Source organism: Somniosus microcephalus, chromosome 24, assembly GCF_052327205.1.
Source record: "Somniosus microcephalus isolate GS21.2 chromosome 24, FLI_Smic_1.0, whole genome shotgun sequence".
NCBI lineage: Eukaryota > Metazoa > Chordata > Chondrichthyes > Squaliformes > Somniosidae > Somniosus > Somniosus microcephalus.
This window is the reverse complement of record NC_141010.1, coordinates 43,483,379-43,503,602: the sequence shown is the minus strand read 5'-3', so window position 1 is coordinate 43,503,602 and position 20,224 is coordinate 43,483,379. Positions and strand designations below refer to the sequence as shown.

The 20,224-nt window shown below is 42.6% G+C and overlaps 1 protein-coding gene across 4 annotated transcripts in view; it reads right to left on the bottom strand.

The window, feature by feature from the left end:
- Positions 1-20,224, bottom strand: part of plekhm1 (pleckstrin homology and RUN domain containing M1) — a 61,914-nt gene that overhangs the window by 17,608 nt on the left and 24,082 nt on the right. For 3 of the 4 annotated variants that reach the window (XM_085966571.1, XM_085966574.1, XM_085966572.1), the window contains 3 exons: positions 18,332-18,979; positions 5,335-5,860; positions 2,814-3,039 (listed from right to left, as the gene is read on the bottom strand). In XM_085966571.1, coding sequence (XP_085822697.1) covers positions 2,814-3,039; positions 5,335-5,860; positions 18,332-18,979 — 1,400 coding nt within the window. The remainder of the gene's footprint in view (positions 1-2,813; positions 3,040-5,334; positions 5,861-18,331; positions 18,980-20,224) is intronic. The other variant, XM_085966573.1, reaches the window with a different exon arrangement.

Genomic DNA, 20,224 nt, shown 5'->3' with positions numbered 1-20,224 from the left:
ATTCCATCTGCTACATTCTTGCCCACTCACTTAACCTGTCTATAGCCCTTTGCAGCCTCTCTGCATCCTCCTCACAGCTTACTTTCCCACCTAATGTTGCATCAACAGCAAATTTGGATACATTACACTCAGTCCCCTCGTCTAAGTCATTAATATAGATTGTAAATAGCTGAGGCCCGAGCACTGATCCTTGCAGTACCCCATTAGTTACAGCCTGCCAACTCAAAAATGACACGTTTATTCCTACTCTCTGTTTTCTGTCCGTTAACCAATCCTCAATCCATGCTAATATATTCCCCCCAATCCCATGAGCCCTAATTTTGTGTGGCACCTTATTGAATGCTTTTTGAAAATCCAAATACACTACATCCACTAGTTCCCCCTTATCTACCCGGCTAGTTACAACCTCAAAATACTAACAGATATGCAATGGGAAAACCCTGAAGTAGCCCAAAATTGGGGAGGGGAGGAAAATACCATCACATTTTTTTTCTTCAGCCAAAGATATTAAACAAACAGGACTCGCGCTGGGAACAGATGGTCTGCAAAAAATTAAACCACACTTGTGCCAGAGTTTGAAGAGAGTCTGATGGTTACTCAGTATAGGCACAAGCTATTGTTTAACCAACATGAAATACTGCTGCAGTAGAATTTGCTAATCTCCATCTTTCAATTAGTCATCTAGTCACAAGATATGCACACCTGCCAGACCACAAGGGCAATTTTCCCTTTCACTTTTCCTTAGTTGTAGTTTGCACACTGTTGATAAGCAATCTTTACAAACATTCAAAATTTCGCTTGAGGCTTTCCGCAACCGGTGGGCACCGCAGGGACTGGAGTGCTTCATCACCCCCGGAACAGAATTTTAATTTATTACGTTTCCTTTAGGATTCAAGTTACAGTTTATTGGTTATGCCCCTTTAAGAAGAGGGCACGTGCTACCTTTTAATTGGTGATGACATCAGTCGTCAATCATCATTAACATAAAGAGGCAGAACTTTTGCCTGTAGGTGAAGCATGTGCATTCATTTGAATAGGCAGGTGCAGAGCTCTGCTGCCCTGTCTCCACTCAGCAGCAGCAGCGAGCGTGGACAGTATAACCACAGCTGCTTTTGATGCACCCAATCTACATTACTTGGTACAGTTTTTCTACACTTTTCCTGCTCTTGGCCCTTCACTATTGTACTGTGCCAAAGGAAAACAAGCTATTTCAACACATCAACATACATGTGCATGCAACATGTTGCACGACTGTGACTATTGTTAAAACAGCTACTGCTATATTGACATTTTATATCCAGATGCTCGGTTTGGTCCTTTTATAGTGCATCTTCAGAGTAACCAAAATAACAATCTTTACATTACTTAGTGGTAAATTTTTAAATTCTTAATAAAAACACCATGTTACTATGGTGACTTAGTTGTGAGCCTATTAAATCCTTACCAGAAACAGCTGCTACAAGGTAGATGATGATTGGTGTGTTGTAAAACTAAATGAAGTGCTCAAAGATCAGAAAAGCTTCAACCTTTAGAGATCACTGCATTTGAAAAAAAGTGAATTTATACCATCGCTCTCCCCTTGGGTTGTGAGGATGGAACAATCTACACCAAGCAAGCGCATCTCAGAGTCAGTTATTCCTTAGTCAGTCTCACTAGAACAAACTACCTGGACATCAAAATGGTCCTTCTGATGTTAGCTTTCTTCCCCATAAACTAGGAAATATAACCCCGCAAAGTGTCAGTCAAGATGGAGATCTGAACTTGGCTCTCCCAGCTGACGATATCACGCTCGACCACTGCAGCTTCTTACAATTTTGCACTAGATATTCTCAGTGTCATCGGTCACTCTTGCAAGCGGACCTTGTGTCCCTACAATGTTACAACTTCACACTTTGTTGCATGCACTGGCTACTGTCATCAGACACATGCCACCATGCGCCTTCTCTCATCTTTCTGATAGATGAACTGAAAAGTACTATATAGCAAGACAAGGCACCAGCATACACCAACAGTTTGGTTTACGTTACATAGATGAATGCACAAAATACAGTTTCCACAGGAAGATCCATTGATTTCCTACTGCTCCTTGTTCCATGAAAACAACAAGAATGTAAACTCTGGCACTTTGGGGCCAGAACTCACTGTCAAGTAAGCTGGTCCCTTCTTATGTTACAAGCATCACATGCTGTCTTGCTGTGTCTGGCAACTCTATCTCACTCTCACGCAGAGAGCAAGAGAGAGCAAGAGTCCTTGGACCTCACCCTTAACTCCGGGTGTGGGGGTTAGGCCTGCTGAGCTTTCAAATCAATAAGTTACCACTCTGACAAAAATGCTTCCCCTTTGATAAAAGAGCCTCTGACTGTCTGCTTAGCCAAGCTAGCCAGTGAAAACCATTCCTGGCTGTTTAGGCGTTGTAAGGAATCAATTCCATCACAATGGCGTTGTTTCCAATGATCCCGTGTCTCAAAGCTACAGAGATGCATGTAGACAAAGGGTTTTACAGCTGTTTGATCTCCAAGTAGCTAATTAACAGTTTAAATCATCAAGGCCTCCACCCATAGTTTAATATACTGGCTAATGTTAAGTAAAAAAAAAATGCTGTAATTCTTTGAGAGTTCATTGCGTGTAAATTGAATCAGAACAAAATCCTTACAGACCATACAGTGCAAGTTCCAAAATATTGCATAGCTATTGGGCTAATATTTTGCGTACGTACGTACGTACGTACGTACAATAGTAGAGATAGGATTAGGTGTTTAAAAAAGTCATATTCCATACCATTTGGAGGCAGTTTTTCCTTCAAACCATCCTACCTGTCTTTCGGCGATGAGTCACTTTAAAGGAGGACTCCTCTAGACCACGTTTAAACGGAGGGAGACTAGACGCTGACTGTCCATGCTCGGTCAGCCTGGTGCTACTTTCATCCACCGGTGTTGTGCTCCTTGAACATTCAGCTGAACTTGCCCTTGTGCTCTTTGGGAGCTCATCTCTAGGAGATGGTTTGCAGATGTCATCATCTGATATCCAGCTGCTTCTTTTCTGAAACAGCAAAGTTCATGTTTACAGTGAATTGTTCAGTGAGAAACACGGAGCATTTCCAGCAGTCGTTTCAAATGGCACCATATAAATAGTTTCACACGGCATTTAAAACTAAAGGGCAAAGCTCTTTATAAAAAGCACAAAGCTGTCGATGGGGTTGAAAAATGTTTTTAAAAGCTTGGAAAGCACTAAAAGAGCAAAACAATTTTTTTTAAAAAAAGACCCCACTTTAAAAGCAGCTAAATGAGATTCCCCTTTCATAGCAGAAAATGCTGGAAAAACTCAGCAGGCCAGGCAACATCCGTGGAGAGAAATTAGAGTCGACGTTTCGGGTCGAAACCCTTTTTCAAAACTGGAAAGGAAATGAAATAGATCGAAGGCAGGGCTGCGATAGAACAAAAGAAGTAAAGAGACATTAAGAGGTATTCAAAACCAGAGGAGCTGGTAACAGGACAGTGGAGACAAAAGATGGCTCAGATTAGGTGTGAAGTGTACTGGCAGGATGAGAGACAGCTGCCATGTGGGAGAGAGAAAAAAAAAGGGGGGGTGGGGGGGGGAAGGGAAAACCCAAAACAAAGGGGTGGAAAAAAAATAAGTAAAAATGTAATAGGGGCCGAGGTTATGATCTGAAATTGTTGAACTCGACATTGAGTCCGGAAGGCTGCAAAGTGCCTAATCGGAAGATGAGGTGCTGTTCCTCGAGTTTAACGTTGAGCTTCCGTGGAACAATGCAAGAGGCCAAGGATGGTGAGGTCAGAGTGGGAATGGAGCGGTGAATTAAAATGACAGGCGACCGGAAGCTTGGGGTCCCCCTTACGGATTGAACGGAGGTGTTCCGCAAAGCGGTCACCCAATCTGCGTTTGGTCTCCCCAATGTAGAGGAGCCTTCGATCTATTTCATTTCCTTTCCAGTTTTGAAAAAGGGTTTCGACCCGAAACGTCAACTCTATTTTCTCTCCACGGATGTTGCCTGGCCTGCCGAGTTTTTCCAGCATTTTCTGTTGTTATTTCGGATTTCCAGCATCTGCAGTATTTTGCTATCGTTCCCCTTTCATAGTGTGGTCATTCTTAAATGCGCTGTTTGTACCCACGTTAAGTGTTTGAACATTTTCAACACAGCACCTTGTACAAATTGAAAGATCTTCTCCCCCTGCACCCAGTAATATATTTGATAAAAGTATTCAATAAGAATTCCCTGATTTATAGGGGTGAGAGAAAAACAGAAATAATCAGAGCAGATAGTAAACTTGTAGTTCCCAGTTCATTCAATATTAAAGGGACCCAGGTATCTGATGTAAGAAAGTTCTTACAACAAGGCTTGTTCATATCATTTATAGTCCCATAGTCCACAAACCTAAGAAACTTTTGTTTTAATAAAAAGGTGTCAGAAGAAAAGACTTGTCAAATTTGGTGAAAATATTGAAGACAGAGGTTTCTCCTTCTACTTATTCAAACGGGGCACATGGACGGCCCACAAAAAAATGTCCGTTTTCCAAAAGGAACCCAACATTTGATGGAAGGAGAGAATTATATGGTTTGTTAAAAACTGGAGAATAATTTTTAATTTGGTGTTTATAGACAGTGAATAAAAATTAACATGTAAACCAAAGATTAAATATATGATTTATTCTAAACCAACGAGAACCAATTAAAGTACGTGAGGAAAACTAGTCTGCAACATAAATGAACTAGACGCTAAAGTCTTAAAACAAGATATTAAAAAAATTATATCGGTTACAAACAGCAATTATAAAATGTGGTCAGAGATTAGCAGGAAAAAACCTACCTTTTGTGCTTTATGAATATATAGAGCAGATTAATTTGACACTACTTTCTCCTTTGCTTGTTCTGTCTATCTCCCCATTCCTTTAGGCACATACACTGTTATTGCAGAAGTTAAAGCACCTCAAATTGGTGAAGGGCCCCTCAGTATCAGTGTAACCATTGGAAGGGAGTGGGGGGTAAAGGGGGAAGTGAAATGCCCTCTCCAATATTTTTTTGTAAAGCATTAGTTACGTCTCACTCCAAATCACAGAACTGCCCCCAACCAACCCTCCCCCACTTTATATTTGGTTGCACCTTTGCCCTTTAGGGGAATAGTTCAGTTTAATACACATCTATGCTGCGCAGTAGCACCACAGTACTCCGACTGTTACACTGCTGCATTTCAGGTATCTAATCAAGGAGGTTCCCTGAAGGAAGGTAGCCAAATAATTCCCCCTCGCTACAGGATGTACTGGTTGTGAAATTTGACACAGGACAGAACCACAGCAGGCAGAAAATAAGTCAACTCACATGATTATCTCCTGGTTCGGTCAAGTGATTGCTGGGCAGTCTCAATTTATCTGCTTTGTCTGTCCCACCAGTAATTCTTCCAACAACAGAAACCTGCTCTGCTGATTCAGAATAATCTCGGTCGGTTTTTACTTCCTGTTCTTGGCATGCCACAGATTGGAAAGTTCTCGTCGAGCTGGTATGGGAAAACATTTTAGCATGAACAGGGTTTAGCATCTCATCAACAAGTGGAGGGGCAGTCTTGGTGTCACTCTCAGGGTCTGGTCCATTGGCAGGAACTGGGTGATACAAGACTGAAACATGAGCAAAGGGTGGCGATTTAACTTGTGAATGGCTTTCCGTAGTTCTTGTATTCATTTCCCCATTGCATGCATGTTGGTCCACCACCTGTTCATCTGGCTGAGCATTAGTTAGAACATCCTCTTCTGGAGGCTTTGAGGACAACTTGGACTGTGGCACTGAAATATAAAAATTGTGCTTCATGGAAACTGGTGTTTGGTCTCCTTCGCTGAGTTCATCTGGTGTCCTTTAAACAGACAGAATAATTATCAGCAAGCTGCTTAGCAACAGACCAAAAAGGAGCTATACAAACTGCTCAATATAAACCTGTGGGATTTCCAGACATCAGCTAGAGGTGTCAGATTCTGAACCTATTGTCCAGGTCTGTAATCAATGCTCTGATCGTTCTCAGAGAGAGTAGGAGCTAAAATAAAGAGAAAAACAAATGGAAGGACAAAAACAAGAGAACACGAAAAGAAAGGTGAGACAACATAGGTTTCCTAAAATTCTCCTTCTTCAAACCGCACAGGCACCATAGCCCCTGGTTCATTACAGTACTCATGGTCCTCAAACAGAATATTTCTTTTTAAAAGAAAAGTCAAGAGAGAAAGGCCAATTAGCACATCGAATACCCCAACTCTCCCAGCCTAGTGGGTAACTGCATTTTAAACAACCCCAAAACCTTCATTTCAACTATCGTGCCTGCCAGATTATTCCAGATAATTATCACCCTGTGTGTGAAGAAGTTCTGTTTGGTTACTGATTTTAAATTTATTTTTTTGCTAGTTTATACCTGCTCTCCTGCCTGGGCCTGGTATCCTGTCTTGAAAGTATTATTTTGGATTTACTTTATCCAAGCATTTTATATTTCAGGGCAGATTCAGATGGACTCCCAGGATATGGCAGAGGTTTTCAATAGCTACTTTGCATCAGCCTTCATTTCAGGAGATGATGCAGAGTTATCAGTGAAACATGGTACAGGTGACTCTAAAGTTGAAAGTGTCAAAATGGATAGAGTAACGGGTCTCAAAACACATCGGGCGGCTGGTCCTGATGGCATTCAGCCAAGAGTGCTCAAAGAAATGGGAGCTGTGTTCACCAAGTCCTGTAACAGCTTGCTAGGTTCTGGGATTGTTTCCATGGACTGGCGAGAGGCCCATGTGGTACCAATATTCAAAAAAGGCAACAAGCCAGTACTGGGAAATTACAGACCAATTACCTTGAGTTCAGTTATTGGCAAGTTCCTCGAAGGGATCATTAGAGATACACTGTATTGCCACCTGGACAGAGGAGGGGTGAGTATAGACTCTCAACATGGCTTCTAGGAAAGAAGGTCATACTTAACAACCTGGTTGAATTTTGAGCAAGTTACTGGGTTGATGATGTAGGTAGCCCAGTTGATATTGTACACCTGGATTATCAGAAAGCTTTTGACAGGGTGTCATTGAAATATATTAGATTCTGAGGGGGATTGACAGGGTAGATGCTGAGAGGTTGTTTCCACTTGCTGAAGAGTCTTGAACTAAGGGGCAGAGTCTCAAGAGAAGGGGTCGGCCATTTAAGACTGAGATGAGGAGGAATTTCTTCACTCAGAGGGTTGTGAACCTTTGGAATTCTCTACCCCAAAGGCTGTGAATGCTGAGTCATTGAGTATATTCAAGGCTGAGATAGATTGATTTTTGGACTCCAGCTCTAAGGGAACCAAGGAATATGGGGATTGGGAGGGAAAGTAGAGTTGAGGTCAAAGGTCAGCCATGATCTTATTGGATGGCGGAGCAGGCTCGAAGGACCATATGGCCTACTTCTGTTCCTAATTCTTATGTTCTTATACAATAGGCTACTTAATAAGATAGAGTTCTGTGGGATTGGTGAACAGATTTTGGGTTGGTTAAGGAATTGGTTGCATTCTCATAGGCAGAAGGTTGTTATTAATTGTAGTGGTTCTATCTGGTTACTGGTGGAGTCCAAGAAGTTCCAGTGTTAAGGCCGTTACTCTTCACAATCTTGATCAGTGATTTGGAAGGCGGCACTGGAGGAACTGTCCACAAGTTCAGAGGATCGAGATTTGTGTGGGTGTTAGGATCTTAGATGAGAAAAATATATTAAAGCAGATCTCGATGTGATGAGGGAATAGGCCCACGTCTGCTAGATGTCATTTAATATAGTTAAACGTAGTAGTATGTACCAGAGTAGGGCAAATGCCAAGCATGTGTACGTCATGCAGGGTTGTGAACTTAAAGCTGTTTTGCGGGATAAAGACATAGGTATTACAGTACATGACTCGCAAGGCTCCTGCCCACTGTCGCAAGGCTATACCAAAAGGACAGAGTACCAAGATATATTGCCAGGACGATCAAATACAAAACAAAAAACACTATTATTGTTCTTATTCATGGAATGTATGCAACATAGTTTTCTAGATCAGTATGTTGAGGAACCAACTAGGGAACAGGCTATTTTAGATCTAGCATTGTGCAATGAGAAAGGGTTAATTAATAACCTTGTAGTAAAGGGGCCTTTAGGGAAGAGTGACCATAATATCATAGAATTTTATATTCAGTTTGGAAGTGATTTAGTTAAATCCGAAACTAGGGTCTTAAATCTAAACAAAGCAAACTACGTAGGTATGAGGGACGAGTTGGCTAAGGTAGATTGGGAAACTATATTAAAAGGTATGATGGTAGACAAGCAATGGCTATCATTTAAAGAATTAATACATAATTTACGACAAATATACATTCCTTTAAGACAGAAAAACCCCACAGGAAAAGTGGTCCAACTGTGGGTAACAAGAGAAGTTAAAGATAGTATTAGATCAATGGAAGAGGCTTATAATGTTGCCAAAGAGTAGTAAGCCTGAGGATTGGGAGGATTTTAGAATTCAGCAAAGGAGGACCAAGAAATTGATAAAGAAAGGGAAAACAGAATAGGAGAGTAAACTAGCGAGAGAGATAAAAACAGACTGTAAAAGCTTCTATAGGTATGTAAAAAGGAAAAGATTAGCGAAAATAAATGTGGGTCCCTTACAGGCTGAGACAGGAGGAATTATAATGAGGAATAAGGAAATGGCAGAGAAATTAAAGAAATACTTTGTGTCTGTCTTCATGGAAGAAGACGTAAAAAACTTCCCGGAAATAGTGGAGAACCAAGGGGTCTAGCGTGAATGAGGAACTATATTAGTAAAAAAAAAAAAATAGTACTGCAGAAATTAATGGGACTGAAAGCCGATAAATCCCCTGGACCTAATGGCCTACAACCTAGGGTTTTAAGAGGTGCCTATAGAGATAGTGGATGCACTGGTTGTCATTTTCCAAAATTCCATTGATTCTAGAACAGTTCCCACGGATTGGAAGGTAGCCAATGTTAGCCCACTATTTAAGAAAGGAGGGAGAGAAAAAACAGGGAACTACAGACCAGTTAGCCTGACATTAGTAGTAGGGAAAATGCTAGATTCCATTATTAAAGGACATGGTAACAGGGCATTTAGAAAATAATAATAGGATTGGGTGGAGTCAACATAGATTTATGAAAGGGAAATCATGTTTGACAAATCTGTTAGAATTTTTTGAGGTTGTAACTAGCAGAATAGATAAAGGGGAACCAGTGGATGTGGTATATTTGGATTTTCAGAAGGCATTCGATAAGGTGCCACACAAGAGGTTATTAAACAAAATTAGGGCTCATGGGATTGGGAGTAATATACTAGCATGGATTGAGGATTGGTTAATGGACAGAAAACAGAGAAGGAATAAACGGGTCAATTTTGGGTTGGCAGGCTGTAACTAGTGGGGTACCGCAAGGATCAGTGCTTGGGCCTCAGCTATTCACAATCTATATCAATGATTTGGATGAGGGGACCAAATGTAATATATCTAAGTTTGCTGATGATACAAAGCTGGGTAGGAATGTAAGTTGTGAGGAGGATGCAAGGAGGCTTCAAGGGGATATAACCAGGCTAAGGTGAGTGGGCAAGAACATGGCAAATGGAATATAATATGGAGAAATGTGAAGTTAACCACTTTGGTAGGAAAAATAGAAAAGCAGAGTATTTTTTTTAAATGGTGAGAGATTGGGAAATGTTGGTGTTCAGAGGGACCTGGGTGTCCTTGTACACGAATCACTGAAAGTTAACATGCAGGTATAGCAAGCAATTAGGAAAGCAAATGGTATGTTGGCCTTTATTACAAGAGGATTTGAGTATAAGAGTAAAGACGTCTTACTCCAATTATATAGGGCCCTGGTGAGACCACACCTGGAGTATTGTGTACAGTTTTGGTCTCCTTACCTAAGGAAGGATATACTTGCCATCGAGGGAGTGCAACAAAGGTTCACCAGACTGGTTCCTGGGATAGGGGGATTGTCCTATGAGGAGAGATCGAGTAGACTAGGCCTATATTCTCTAGAGTTTAAAAGAATGAAAGGTGATCTCATTGAAATATACAAAATTCTTACAGGGCTCGACAGGGTAGATGTTTCCCCTGGCTGGGGAGTCTAGAACCAGGGGTTACAGTCTCAGAATAAGGGGTTGGCCATTTAGGACTGAGATGAGGAGGAGCAGGAGTCGGCCATTTGAGCCTGCTCCGCCATTCAATATGATTATGGCTGATCCTCTATCTCAATACCATATTCCTGCTCTCTCCCCATACCCCTTGATGCCTTTTGTGTCTAGAAATCTATCTATCTCCTTCTTAAATATATTCAGTGACTTGGCCTCCACAGCCTTCTATGGTAGAGAATTCCACAGGTGCACCACCCTCTCTGTGTGAAGAAATTTCTCCTCATCTCAGTCCTAAATATCCTACCCCGTATCCTGAGACTGTGACCCCTCGTTCTAGACCTCCCAGCCAGGGGAAACATCCTCCCTGCATCCAGTCGGTCTAGCCCGGTCAGAATTTTATACGCTTCAATGAGATCCCCTCTCATTCTTCTAAACTCTAGTGAATACAGGCCTAGTCGACCCAATCTCTCCTCATAAGACAGTCCTGCCATCCCGGGAATCAGTCTGGTGAACCTTTGCTGCACTCCCTCTATGGCAAGTATATCCTCTCTTAGGTACTAATACTAATTTAATTCCTCCTTCTCACTAGACCCTTGGTTCCTTAGCATTTCTGGGAAGTTATTTGTGTCCTCTTCCGAAGACAGAACCAAGAATTTGCTCAATTGCTCTGCCATTTCCGTGTTCCCCATTATAAATTCTCCCGTTTCTGACTAAGTGACCTACACTTTTCTTCACTAATCTTTTTCTTTTTACATACTTGTAGAAGCTTTTACAATCCGCTTTTATGTTCCTTGAAAATTTACTCTCATACTCTATTTTTCTCCTCTTAAATCAACCCTCTGAGGGAAGAAATTTCTCCTCAGCTCAGTCCTAAATGGCCGACCTCTTATCCTGAGACTATGCCCCTAGTTCTAGACTCTCCAGCCAGGTGAAACAACCTCTCAGTATCTACGCTATGAAGCCCGCTAAAAATTGTATATGTTTCAATGGGATCACACCTCCGTCTTCTAAACTCCAGAGAATACAGGCTCATTCTACTTAATCTCTCCTCATAGGATAATCCTCTCATCCCAGGAATCAATCTAGTGAATCTTCATTGCAAGACCAAAACTGTACACAGTACTCCAGGTGTGGTCTCACCAAAGCCCTATATAATTGCAGCAAGACTTCCTTACTCTTATACTCCAACCCCCTTGCAATAAAGGCTAACATACCATTTACCTTCCTAATTGCTTACTGCACCTAACAGTTATATTTTCTTCAGAGCAAGTCTTTGCAAACATGTCTGCAATGTTGCCACACATGGCAAGCTCAGGAATTGTTACCTCACTAGTATGAGAATGTTGTGTATTAATTATTATCTGCCAAAACTACTGATATTTAGTGTGCAGAATTTGCTGTAACGAACGTGTGAAACAATGGGTCATTGTAAGAGTTAATGTACGCAGTGAAAGGCTATAAAATGATCTGCTAATGACCTGTGGCAACGTCCTGATCTTAAAGGGAAACTGGGTTAGGAGAGAAGATTCAGATTCAGGCTCCTGAAAAAGCAGAAGTGGGAACGAGGCCTAGAGAAAGAATTGCTTAGGTCGAGAACATTTATATTTCCTGAGATGTAAATAACTCGAGTTTAAATAGAGGAAAAGAAAATGCACAACAAGAGGAGAAACGAGGAGGAGGAGGGGCAGAACGGCCAGACAGGTTCACTTGGGCGCGGGACAGGAGAGCCAATGGAACCATTGGACAGAAGAACCCAGAGGAAAGCAATTAGTAGGTCGTAAAAACATTGTAGTGAAACTACTGAACAGCTAAACTAAGAGAGACTAGAGAAAGTGACTGATGATTTTAAATAAACAAAGACGGTAGAGTTCTCATATTTTAGTACAATGATTAGCTAACTACTCGATTGTTAGAGAATATGAGAATTGTAAAGAGAACCATATTACAGAATTTGAATAAAGATAGCAAGAAAAGGGGAATTAAAGTCTCTGTCTTTGAGTCAGATTGAAACCTGCACAAATGCAAGACAGGCTGGCCTGGTCCAATTGCATAGGTGACTATAAGTTAAACGCCAAGGTGGGGAATCCATCACCGACATAACATCACTATTGGCAGGGTCCATTCTGCAAAGCTTATGTGATGCTGTATTAACTTTCCTGTACTGTCTTGACATACATAATCTAAATTTTAATGAGTCTCTTAAAATAAAATCAGTAGCAGAAACCCAGATTCATTCTCCCATTCTTTAGCCCAATGGCACTGCAGGAAATTGCACTGTCCCCTAGACAATCCCAAGAGATCCGTTTACTCAGCAGAGACCAGCTCCAGATGAAGCCGTGCATTTACCCACTAAGCCACCAGCGAGATGTTTTCTCTTTATTTTAACCTAGCAGTATAAGCACAGTCAACAGCAGCTGAGAGGAAAAACTGCTTGATGGCAGGGCAAACTGGCAAGATGGGGATATGAGCAGCAAGTATTGAGCAGTCTGTGTGTGACTCCAATCAGCTCTTGGAGAGAACCTGTAAGGGGTATATTATTGACCTGGACGCCAATTTAGATCACGACATTTCACGCTAGTCACAACACGCAAGGAGCCTGGATTTCAGGATGGAAACAGCGTCCTTTTGGAACTATAAATGTGGCAGCATAAGAACATTAAGAAACAGGAGCAGGACTAGGCCATACGGCCCCTCGAGCCTGCTCCACCATTCAATATCATGGCTGATCTTCTACCTCAACTCCACCTTCCTGCACTGTCCCCATATCCCTCGATTCCCTTAGTGTCCAAAAATCTATCGATCTCTGTCTTGAATATACTCAACTGAGCATCCACAGCCCTCTGGGGTAGAGAATTCCAAAGATTCACAACCCTCTTAGTAAAGAAATTTCTCCTCATCTCAGTCCTAAATGGTTGACCCAGTAGCCTGAGACTGTGACCCCTCGTTCTAGCCTCTCCAAACCGGGGAAACAGTTTTGCAGCATCTGCCTCATCAAGCCCCCTCAGAATTTTATATGTTATAATGAGATCGCCTCTCATTCTTCTAAACTCCAGAGAATATAGGCCCATTCTACTCAATATCTCCTCGTAGGACAACCCTCTTGACGTAAGAAAACTACTAGGCACTTGGTCAGAGTATTAAACAAGGCTTTAATCGACTGTTTCACAACATGGAAGTCTAGTTGTCCTTCACTAGTTCCTGTTTACAAAATGTCCTGAGCAAGCTGGGCCTGTGCCCGAGTACTTATACTCTCCCTGGACAGCGCCACCAGCAGGCTGCCCAGTATATTTCATAAGTCATTTCTACATGAATGGCAAGATTCATATCACCTCTCATCTCAGAGAGGATAAAAAGATAGACTCAATTATATACAGGCAATTGGTAAAGATCCTGTGAACCAATGTCAAGGCAAATATTAGGTTCTCAACAGCACATCTTAGAAAAAGAACTCCCTATGTCCAGGAGTCACTGCCCCAGATCCATATACTGTCTCTATTTATTTTTACATGGGACAAAACCTGGAATTAAGCTACAAGTCTGAGCTATTTTAGTGGAATGTAGGGAATGGGCTCCAATCAGGACCTCATTGCTTATTGTAAAGTCTGCACTGTAAAGTTGAGCTTTGAGTGGAGACATCCCTCACCGACTTTCTAGGTGTTTAGAGCAACACTGAGTAGGAGAATCAGCTGTCTAACATAAAACTTTTAAAAACACTTGGACCAAAAGTTCAATCACAGTCATGATCACATATTTATGGAGCGATTTCCAAAGGGCTACAAAATTATGTGATGGAAAATCCAAATGTCAACTCCTAAACAGAAAGCTCCGCCAAAATGTACAAGATTCTGCGGATGCTGGAAATCTGAAATAAAAGCAGAAAATGCTGGAAATACTCAGGTCAGGCAGCATCTGTGGCGAGAAACAGAGTTAACGGGTATGGGGAGAAAGCAGGGACTAGGTACTGAATTTGGATGATCAGCCATGATCACATTGAATGGCGGAGCAGGCTCGAGGGGCCGAATGGCCTACTCCTATCTTCTATGTTTCTATGATTCAGGTCGATGACATGAGTTCTGACAAAAGGTCATCGACCTGAAACGTTTTTATACTAGATTCTCAAACTGAAAGGCTTCATTCGAGTAAAGGTGTTTCTATCCCTTCAGAATCCCTCAGAGAATAAGCCACTCAGTGATAGTGTTCATGAAGTGGCAAATGTGACACCATTGTTCAAGAAAGGGTGCGAGGACAATCCTAGTAACTGCAGTTCATCAGTAGTGGGTAAAGTTTTAGAAACAATAATCAAGGAAAAAATTAACAGGCACTTGGAGAAGTTTAAGCTAATTAAGGAGAGCCACAGATTTATAAAAGGAAGATTGTGTTTGACTAATCTAATTGAATTTTTTGATGAAGTAACAGGGAGGATTGATGAAGGGAATGCAATGGATGTTGTCTACATGGATTTTAGGAAGGCGTTTGACAAAGTACCACATAGAAGGCTGGTTAACAAAATTGAGGCTCATGGAATAGATGGGTCAATGACAGCTTGGATAAGGAATTGGCTTAAGGATAGGAAACAGCAAGTTGTGGTAAATGGCTGTTTTTCAGACTGGAGGATGATAGACAGTGGTGTTCCCCAAGGGTCAGTGCTAGGGCCACTGCTTTTTTGATATACTATATCTAAATGACCTGGCTATTGAAATACAGAGTAGAATCACTAAATTTGCCAATGGCACCAAACTTGGAGGTGTGGTAAACAGTGAGGATGATACCAATCGACTGCAACAGGACACAGAAAGGCTAGCAGAATGGGCAGACAAGTGGCAGATGGAATTTAATACAGAGAAGTGGGAAATGATGCATTTTGGCAGAAGGAACAGGGAGAGGCAATGTACACTTAATGACACAGTTTTAAAGAGTGTGCAGGGACAGAGGGACATATTTTGAGAGAGGGGTTAGCAAAGCATATGGGATCTTGGGCTTCATAAATAGAAGTATTGAGTACAAAAGTAGAGAAGTTATGCTGAACCTTTATAAAGCTCTGGTTAGGCCACAACTGGAGTATTGCGTCCAGTTCTGGTCACCACACTTTAGAAAGGATGTGAAGGCACTTGAGGGGGTGCAGAGGAGATTTAACAGAATGGATCTGGGGATGGGGGATCTTAGCTACAAGGACAGTTTGGCAAAGTTGGATTTGTTTTCATTAGAGCAAAGGCGGTTGAAGGGTGATTTGATAGAAGTGTACAAGATTATGACGGGTTTGGATAGGCTAGACGGGGAAAGGCTGTTCCCACTAGTTGATGGTACAAGGAATAAGAGATACAGATTTAAGGTTTTGGGCAAGAGATACAGGGGCCATGTGAGGAAAAACTTTTTTACGCAGCGAGTGGCGAGGACCTGGAACTCGCTGCTGATGGAAGTGGTGGAAGCGGAGACACTCGATGTTTTCAAGGGGAGACTGGATAGGCACTTGAGGGAAATAAACAGGCAGGGCTACGGGGATAGAGCCGGGGAGTGGGGCTGACTGGATTGCACTACAGAGAGCCGGCACAGGCTCAATGGGCTGAATGGCCTCCTTCTGTGCCATTATGACTCTATGCCATCCATTATTTTGTGAAGTTATACAGAATTTTTTTTTATTTAAAAAGAAATGACAGCGCTCATGTTGACAGCCCAAGACAGGAGACAGTTAGTGGAAATATCTTGATGCAATCACATGGTACGATTGAAGCACGTGCTGGAAATCTGATGCCTTCCGAATTGCCAAGTGATATTACTACCACCCAACAACATCAACAGGACCCGAGTCACAGCTCCTAAACTGAAATCCACACAGGGCAAAATAAACTTAGCTTCCAAAAGATGGATTGCACAACATAAAACTGCCGGTTGTGCTATTCGGAAGAATGCGAGAGTGCCCAGAAAATCAAAATGTGAAAATTGCAGACTGCAACAACAATAACTTGTATTTATATAGCGCCTTTAACGTAGTAAAACATCTCACAGTGCTTCACAGGAGCGTTATCAAACAAGATTTGACACCGAGCCACATGAGGAGATATTAGAGCAGACTTGGTCAAAAAGGTAGGTTTTAAAGGAGCATCTTAGAGAGGAAGGAGGTGGAGAGATTGAGGGAGGGAATTCCAGAGCTAAGGGTCTTGGCAGCTGAAGGCACAGCCGCCAACGGTGGAGTGATTAAAATCGGGGATGCTCAAGATGCCAGAATTGGAGGAGCGCAAAGCTCTCAGAAGTTACAGGCAATGATCCCGCTAATTTTTTTTTGGGTGTCCGGCCCCTTTAAAGGGGCAGTGGGGCCCATTCAACACCGCGCATGCACGGTTTCTGCCACTAGAATGCCGTTGAGCCGGCTGCGTGTGACCTGCAGATCGCAGCGTGGCCGCGTAGCTTAAAGGGAATAAAAACAGAAAATGCTGGAAATACTCAGGAGGTCAGGCTTTTATTTCAGATTTCCAGCATCCGCGGTATTTTGCTTTTGTATTAGTGTTTGTGGATGTGGTGTATTTGGACTTTCAAAAGGCTTTCGATAAGGTCCCGCATAAGAGATTAGCGTGTAAAATTAAGGCACATGGGATTGGGGCAAGGTACTGACTTGGATAGAGAACTGGTTGGCAGACAGAAAGCAAAGAGTTGGAATAAATGGGTCTTTTTCCGAGTGGCAGGCAGTGACTAGTGGGGTACCGCAGGGATCAGTCCTTGGACCCCAGCTATTCACAATATATATTAATGATCTGGATGAGGGAACTAGATGTAATATCTCCAAGTTTGCAGACGACACAAAGCTGAGTGGGCGTGTGTGCTGTGAGGAGGATACAGAGAAACTCCAGTATGATTTGGACAGGTTGGGTGATTGGGCAGAAGCATGGCAGATGCAATATAATGTGGATAAATGCAAAGTTATCCACTTTGGTGTCAAAAACAAGAAGGCAGATTATTATCTGAATGGCAATAGACTGGGAGAAGGGGAAGTGCAACGAGACCTGGGCATCCTTGTCCACCAGTCGCTGAAAGTAAGCATGCAGGTGCAGCAGGCGGTTAAGAAAGCAAATGGTATGTTGGCCTTCGTAGAGAGGGGGTTTGAGTACAGGAACAAGGATGTCTTGCTGCAGTTGTACAGGGCCTTGGCGAGACCACATCTGGAGTATTGTGTGCAGTTTTGGTCGCCTTATCTGAGGAAGGATGTTCTTGCCATGGAAGGAGTGCAGCGAAGATTCACCAGGCTGATACCTGGGATGGCAGGAATGACGTATGAGGAGAGATTGGGTCGATTGGGCTTGTACTCGCTGGAGTTTAGAAGAATGAGAGGGGATCTCATCGAAACTTATAAAATTCTAACAGGACTAGACAGACTAGATGCAGGAAGGATGTTCCCGATGGTCGGGGAGTCCAGAACCAGGGGTCACAGTCTAAGGATAAGGGGTAAGCCATTTAGGACAGAGATGAGGAGGAATTTCTTCACCCAGAGAGTGGTGAACATGTGGAATTCTCTACCACAGAAGGTGGTGGAGGCCAATTCATTAAATATATTCAAGAAGGAGTTGGATATATTTCTTAAGGCTAAAGGGATCAAAGGGATATGGGGAGAAAGCAGGAACAGGGTACTGAATTTGGATGATCAGCCATGATCACATTGAATGGCGGAGCAGGCTCGAGGGGCCGAATGGCCTACTCCTGCTCCTATCTTCTATGTTTCTACGTTTAATTCACTGCCACCTCTCTTCTAGGAATGCCCACCTTGAAGAAGTTCTGCTCTTCTCTCCGACAGGATTTCCGTTTGTCTCTTTTACCTTGTTCATCTTTATTGCTTTGCTTCCCTGCTCGTGTTTGCCTCCCCTTCCCCTGCCCCTACACTTGCTGAAAAACCTGTTGCATCTCCAGCTTTTCCCAGTTCTGATGAAAGGTCATCAACCTGAAACACTAACTCTGTTTCTCTCTCCACTGATGCTGCCTGACTTGCTGAGTATTTCCAGCATTTTCTGTTTTTACTTCAGATTTCCAGCATCCACAGTATTTTGCTTTAGCTTAAAGGGAACATTGGTTGTAGGACTGGAGGAGGTTAGAGAGTTAGGGAGTCAAAAACAGTTTCTTAAAAATGGCATGAAATTCTTAAAGACAAATGAGACAATGTAAGCAGCTTTATAAATGAAAATAAAAGAGAGCGTACATTACAGCACTGAGGTACAGGAGGAGAAAAATAACACTTACTCTTGGAGAGATTTGTTGGAGCTCTCTGCACTCGCGATACCCTTGTCTGTATCACATGACCACAATTCTTCAGTAGCTTGGTCAGGGCTCTTCATCCCATTTGACTGAAGCAGGCTGTCGGAGCTCAGGCTGGATGAGAGTTGGGATGACCCAGTTGTTTCCAAACTTAGCGTAGAGGATGCAAGTTTTAGTTTTCCCGAGTGGTGACCGCTGTGTGCAGTCGAGGAACTGGTGTGAGTCACTTCAATGATGTCAGACCCAGAGGACTGAGAAGCTGAATCCCAGGATCCTTTCCTCCTGCCTTCAGAAAAGGTCGGCAATAAAAGTTCAGGCAGCTCGGATTCTGAACATAAACCTGCCAAAGCCAGGGGAGTGGTGGTCCATTCATTTAGTACAGCTGATTTGTAAGAGAGTGCAAATGAAAGAGATGAGAGACCTTGCAGATAGCTCAGCAAAACCTCACTGTCCTCCGAATCGAGCAGCAACGCCACAGGGTGGTAGAAATCACACATGCTGTCCTTCTCACGGAACAGGGACACCAGATAACACTCCATCAGGCCATCATTCAGTGCAAGCCTTACCCACGCACGACACCGTCCAACATCAGTGTTAATAAAGTTCAAATGTTCCAGCTCAGTCACAACATCTCTGCAAAAATATATATATATTTTTTTTTAAAGAATCAGCATGTTAAAGATATTGATCAACCAAATTGAGTAAAAAAAAATTACACTGAATTTCATTCCAACATTATAGAATCATAGAAATTTACAGTGGGCATTTGGCACACGTGTCTCTGCTGGCAAAGAGAGAGCTAGCCAGCCTAATTGCACTTTCCAGCACTTGGTCCGTAGCCTTGTAGGTTACGGCACTTCAAGTGCATATCCAAGTACTTTTTAAATGCGATGAGGGTTTCTGCCTCTACCACCCTTTCAGGCAGTGAGTTCCAGACCCCCACCAGCCTCTGGGTGATAAAAGTTATCCTCAACTCCCCTCTAATCCATCTACCAAGTACAGGAAACTTTGTGCTATCCGGCACCGAGCTGTTGCCGTTCCCTCAAAACTGCCGGACAAACCAGCGCTAATGTTGAAAGAGACGGAAGCTTCGGAGCTCCGTATCGGTCAACAAACCCTGTTGCTTAGCAACAGCTTCTAAACAGTCCAAGCGTCTCTGTAGCTTAGCAACAGCATCAGCAGACCTTGCCTGTTGAGGAAAAAAGCAACGAGAAAAAAACCCTAACGAAAACGGCACCGGATTTTTGCCGGTGGCTCGAGCATTCCGGACAGTTAGCCTCCGGATAACACAAAGTTTCCTGTACTTTAAATCTATGCCTCCTGGTTATTGACCTCTCTGCTAAGGGAAGTAGGTCCTTCCTATCCACCCTATCTAGGCCCCTCATAATTTTATGCCTTATAATGTAATACAATGCGGACGATTCCCAGACCAATAAACCGCCGATTATTTTTTACTGCACTACTCTCTTAAATGCTGGGGTCCAGTGACCACAGATGCTAACATCTCTTTGTACCTCAACCAAGCGGCCACTATCCCCAATCAGCCATAGACAATGAGCGACAACTGATTTACTGTAGGGTATGTCACAAGTGAGCCCAATGCTGACTGTGGTCATTTTAAAGTGAATCATTTTTAAATGGGTTGAAATGCCATATTCGACTTCTTAATATTATTTGCAACATCTTCTTTGCGCGGCAAGTGAACGGCAAGATCTTGTGTGTAATCATGAAGGTCTCAGGACTGAAGAGAATCACAGCACCAAGCCACATTCAGCTTACAAGCACTGGTTCCAAAGGTCACCGAGACCAAAATGTCCTGCCTAATTTTTGCATTTGGAAATAATGTGCAAGTCACCACTTCCTTCTGTATTATGAAGC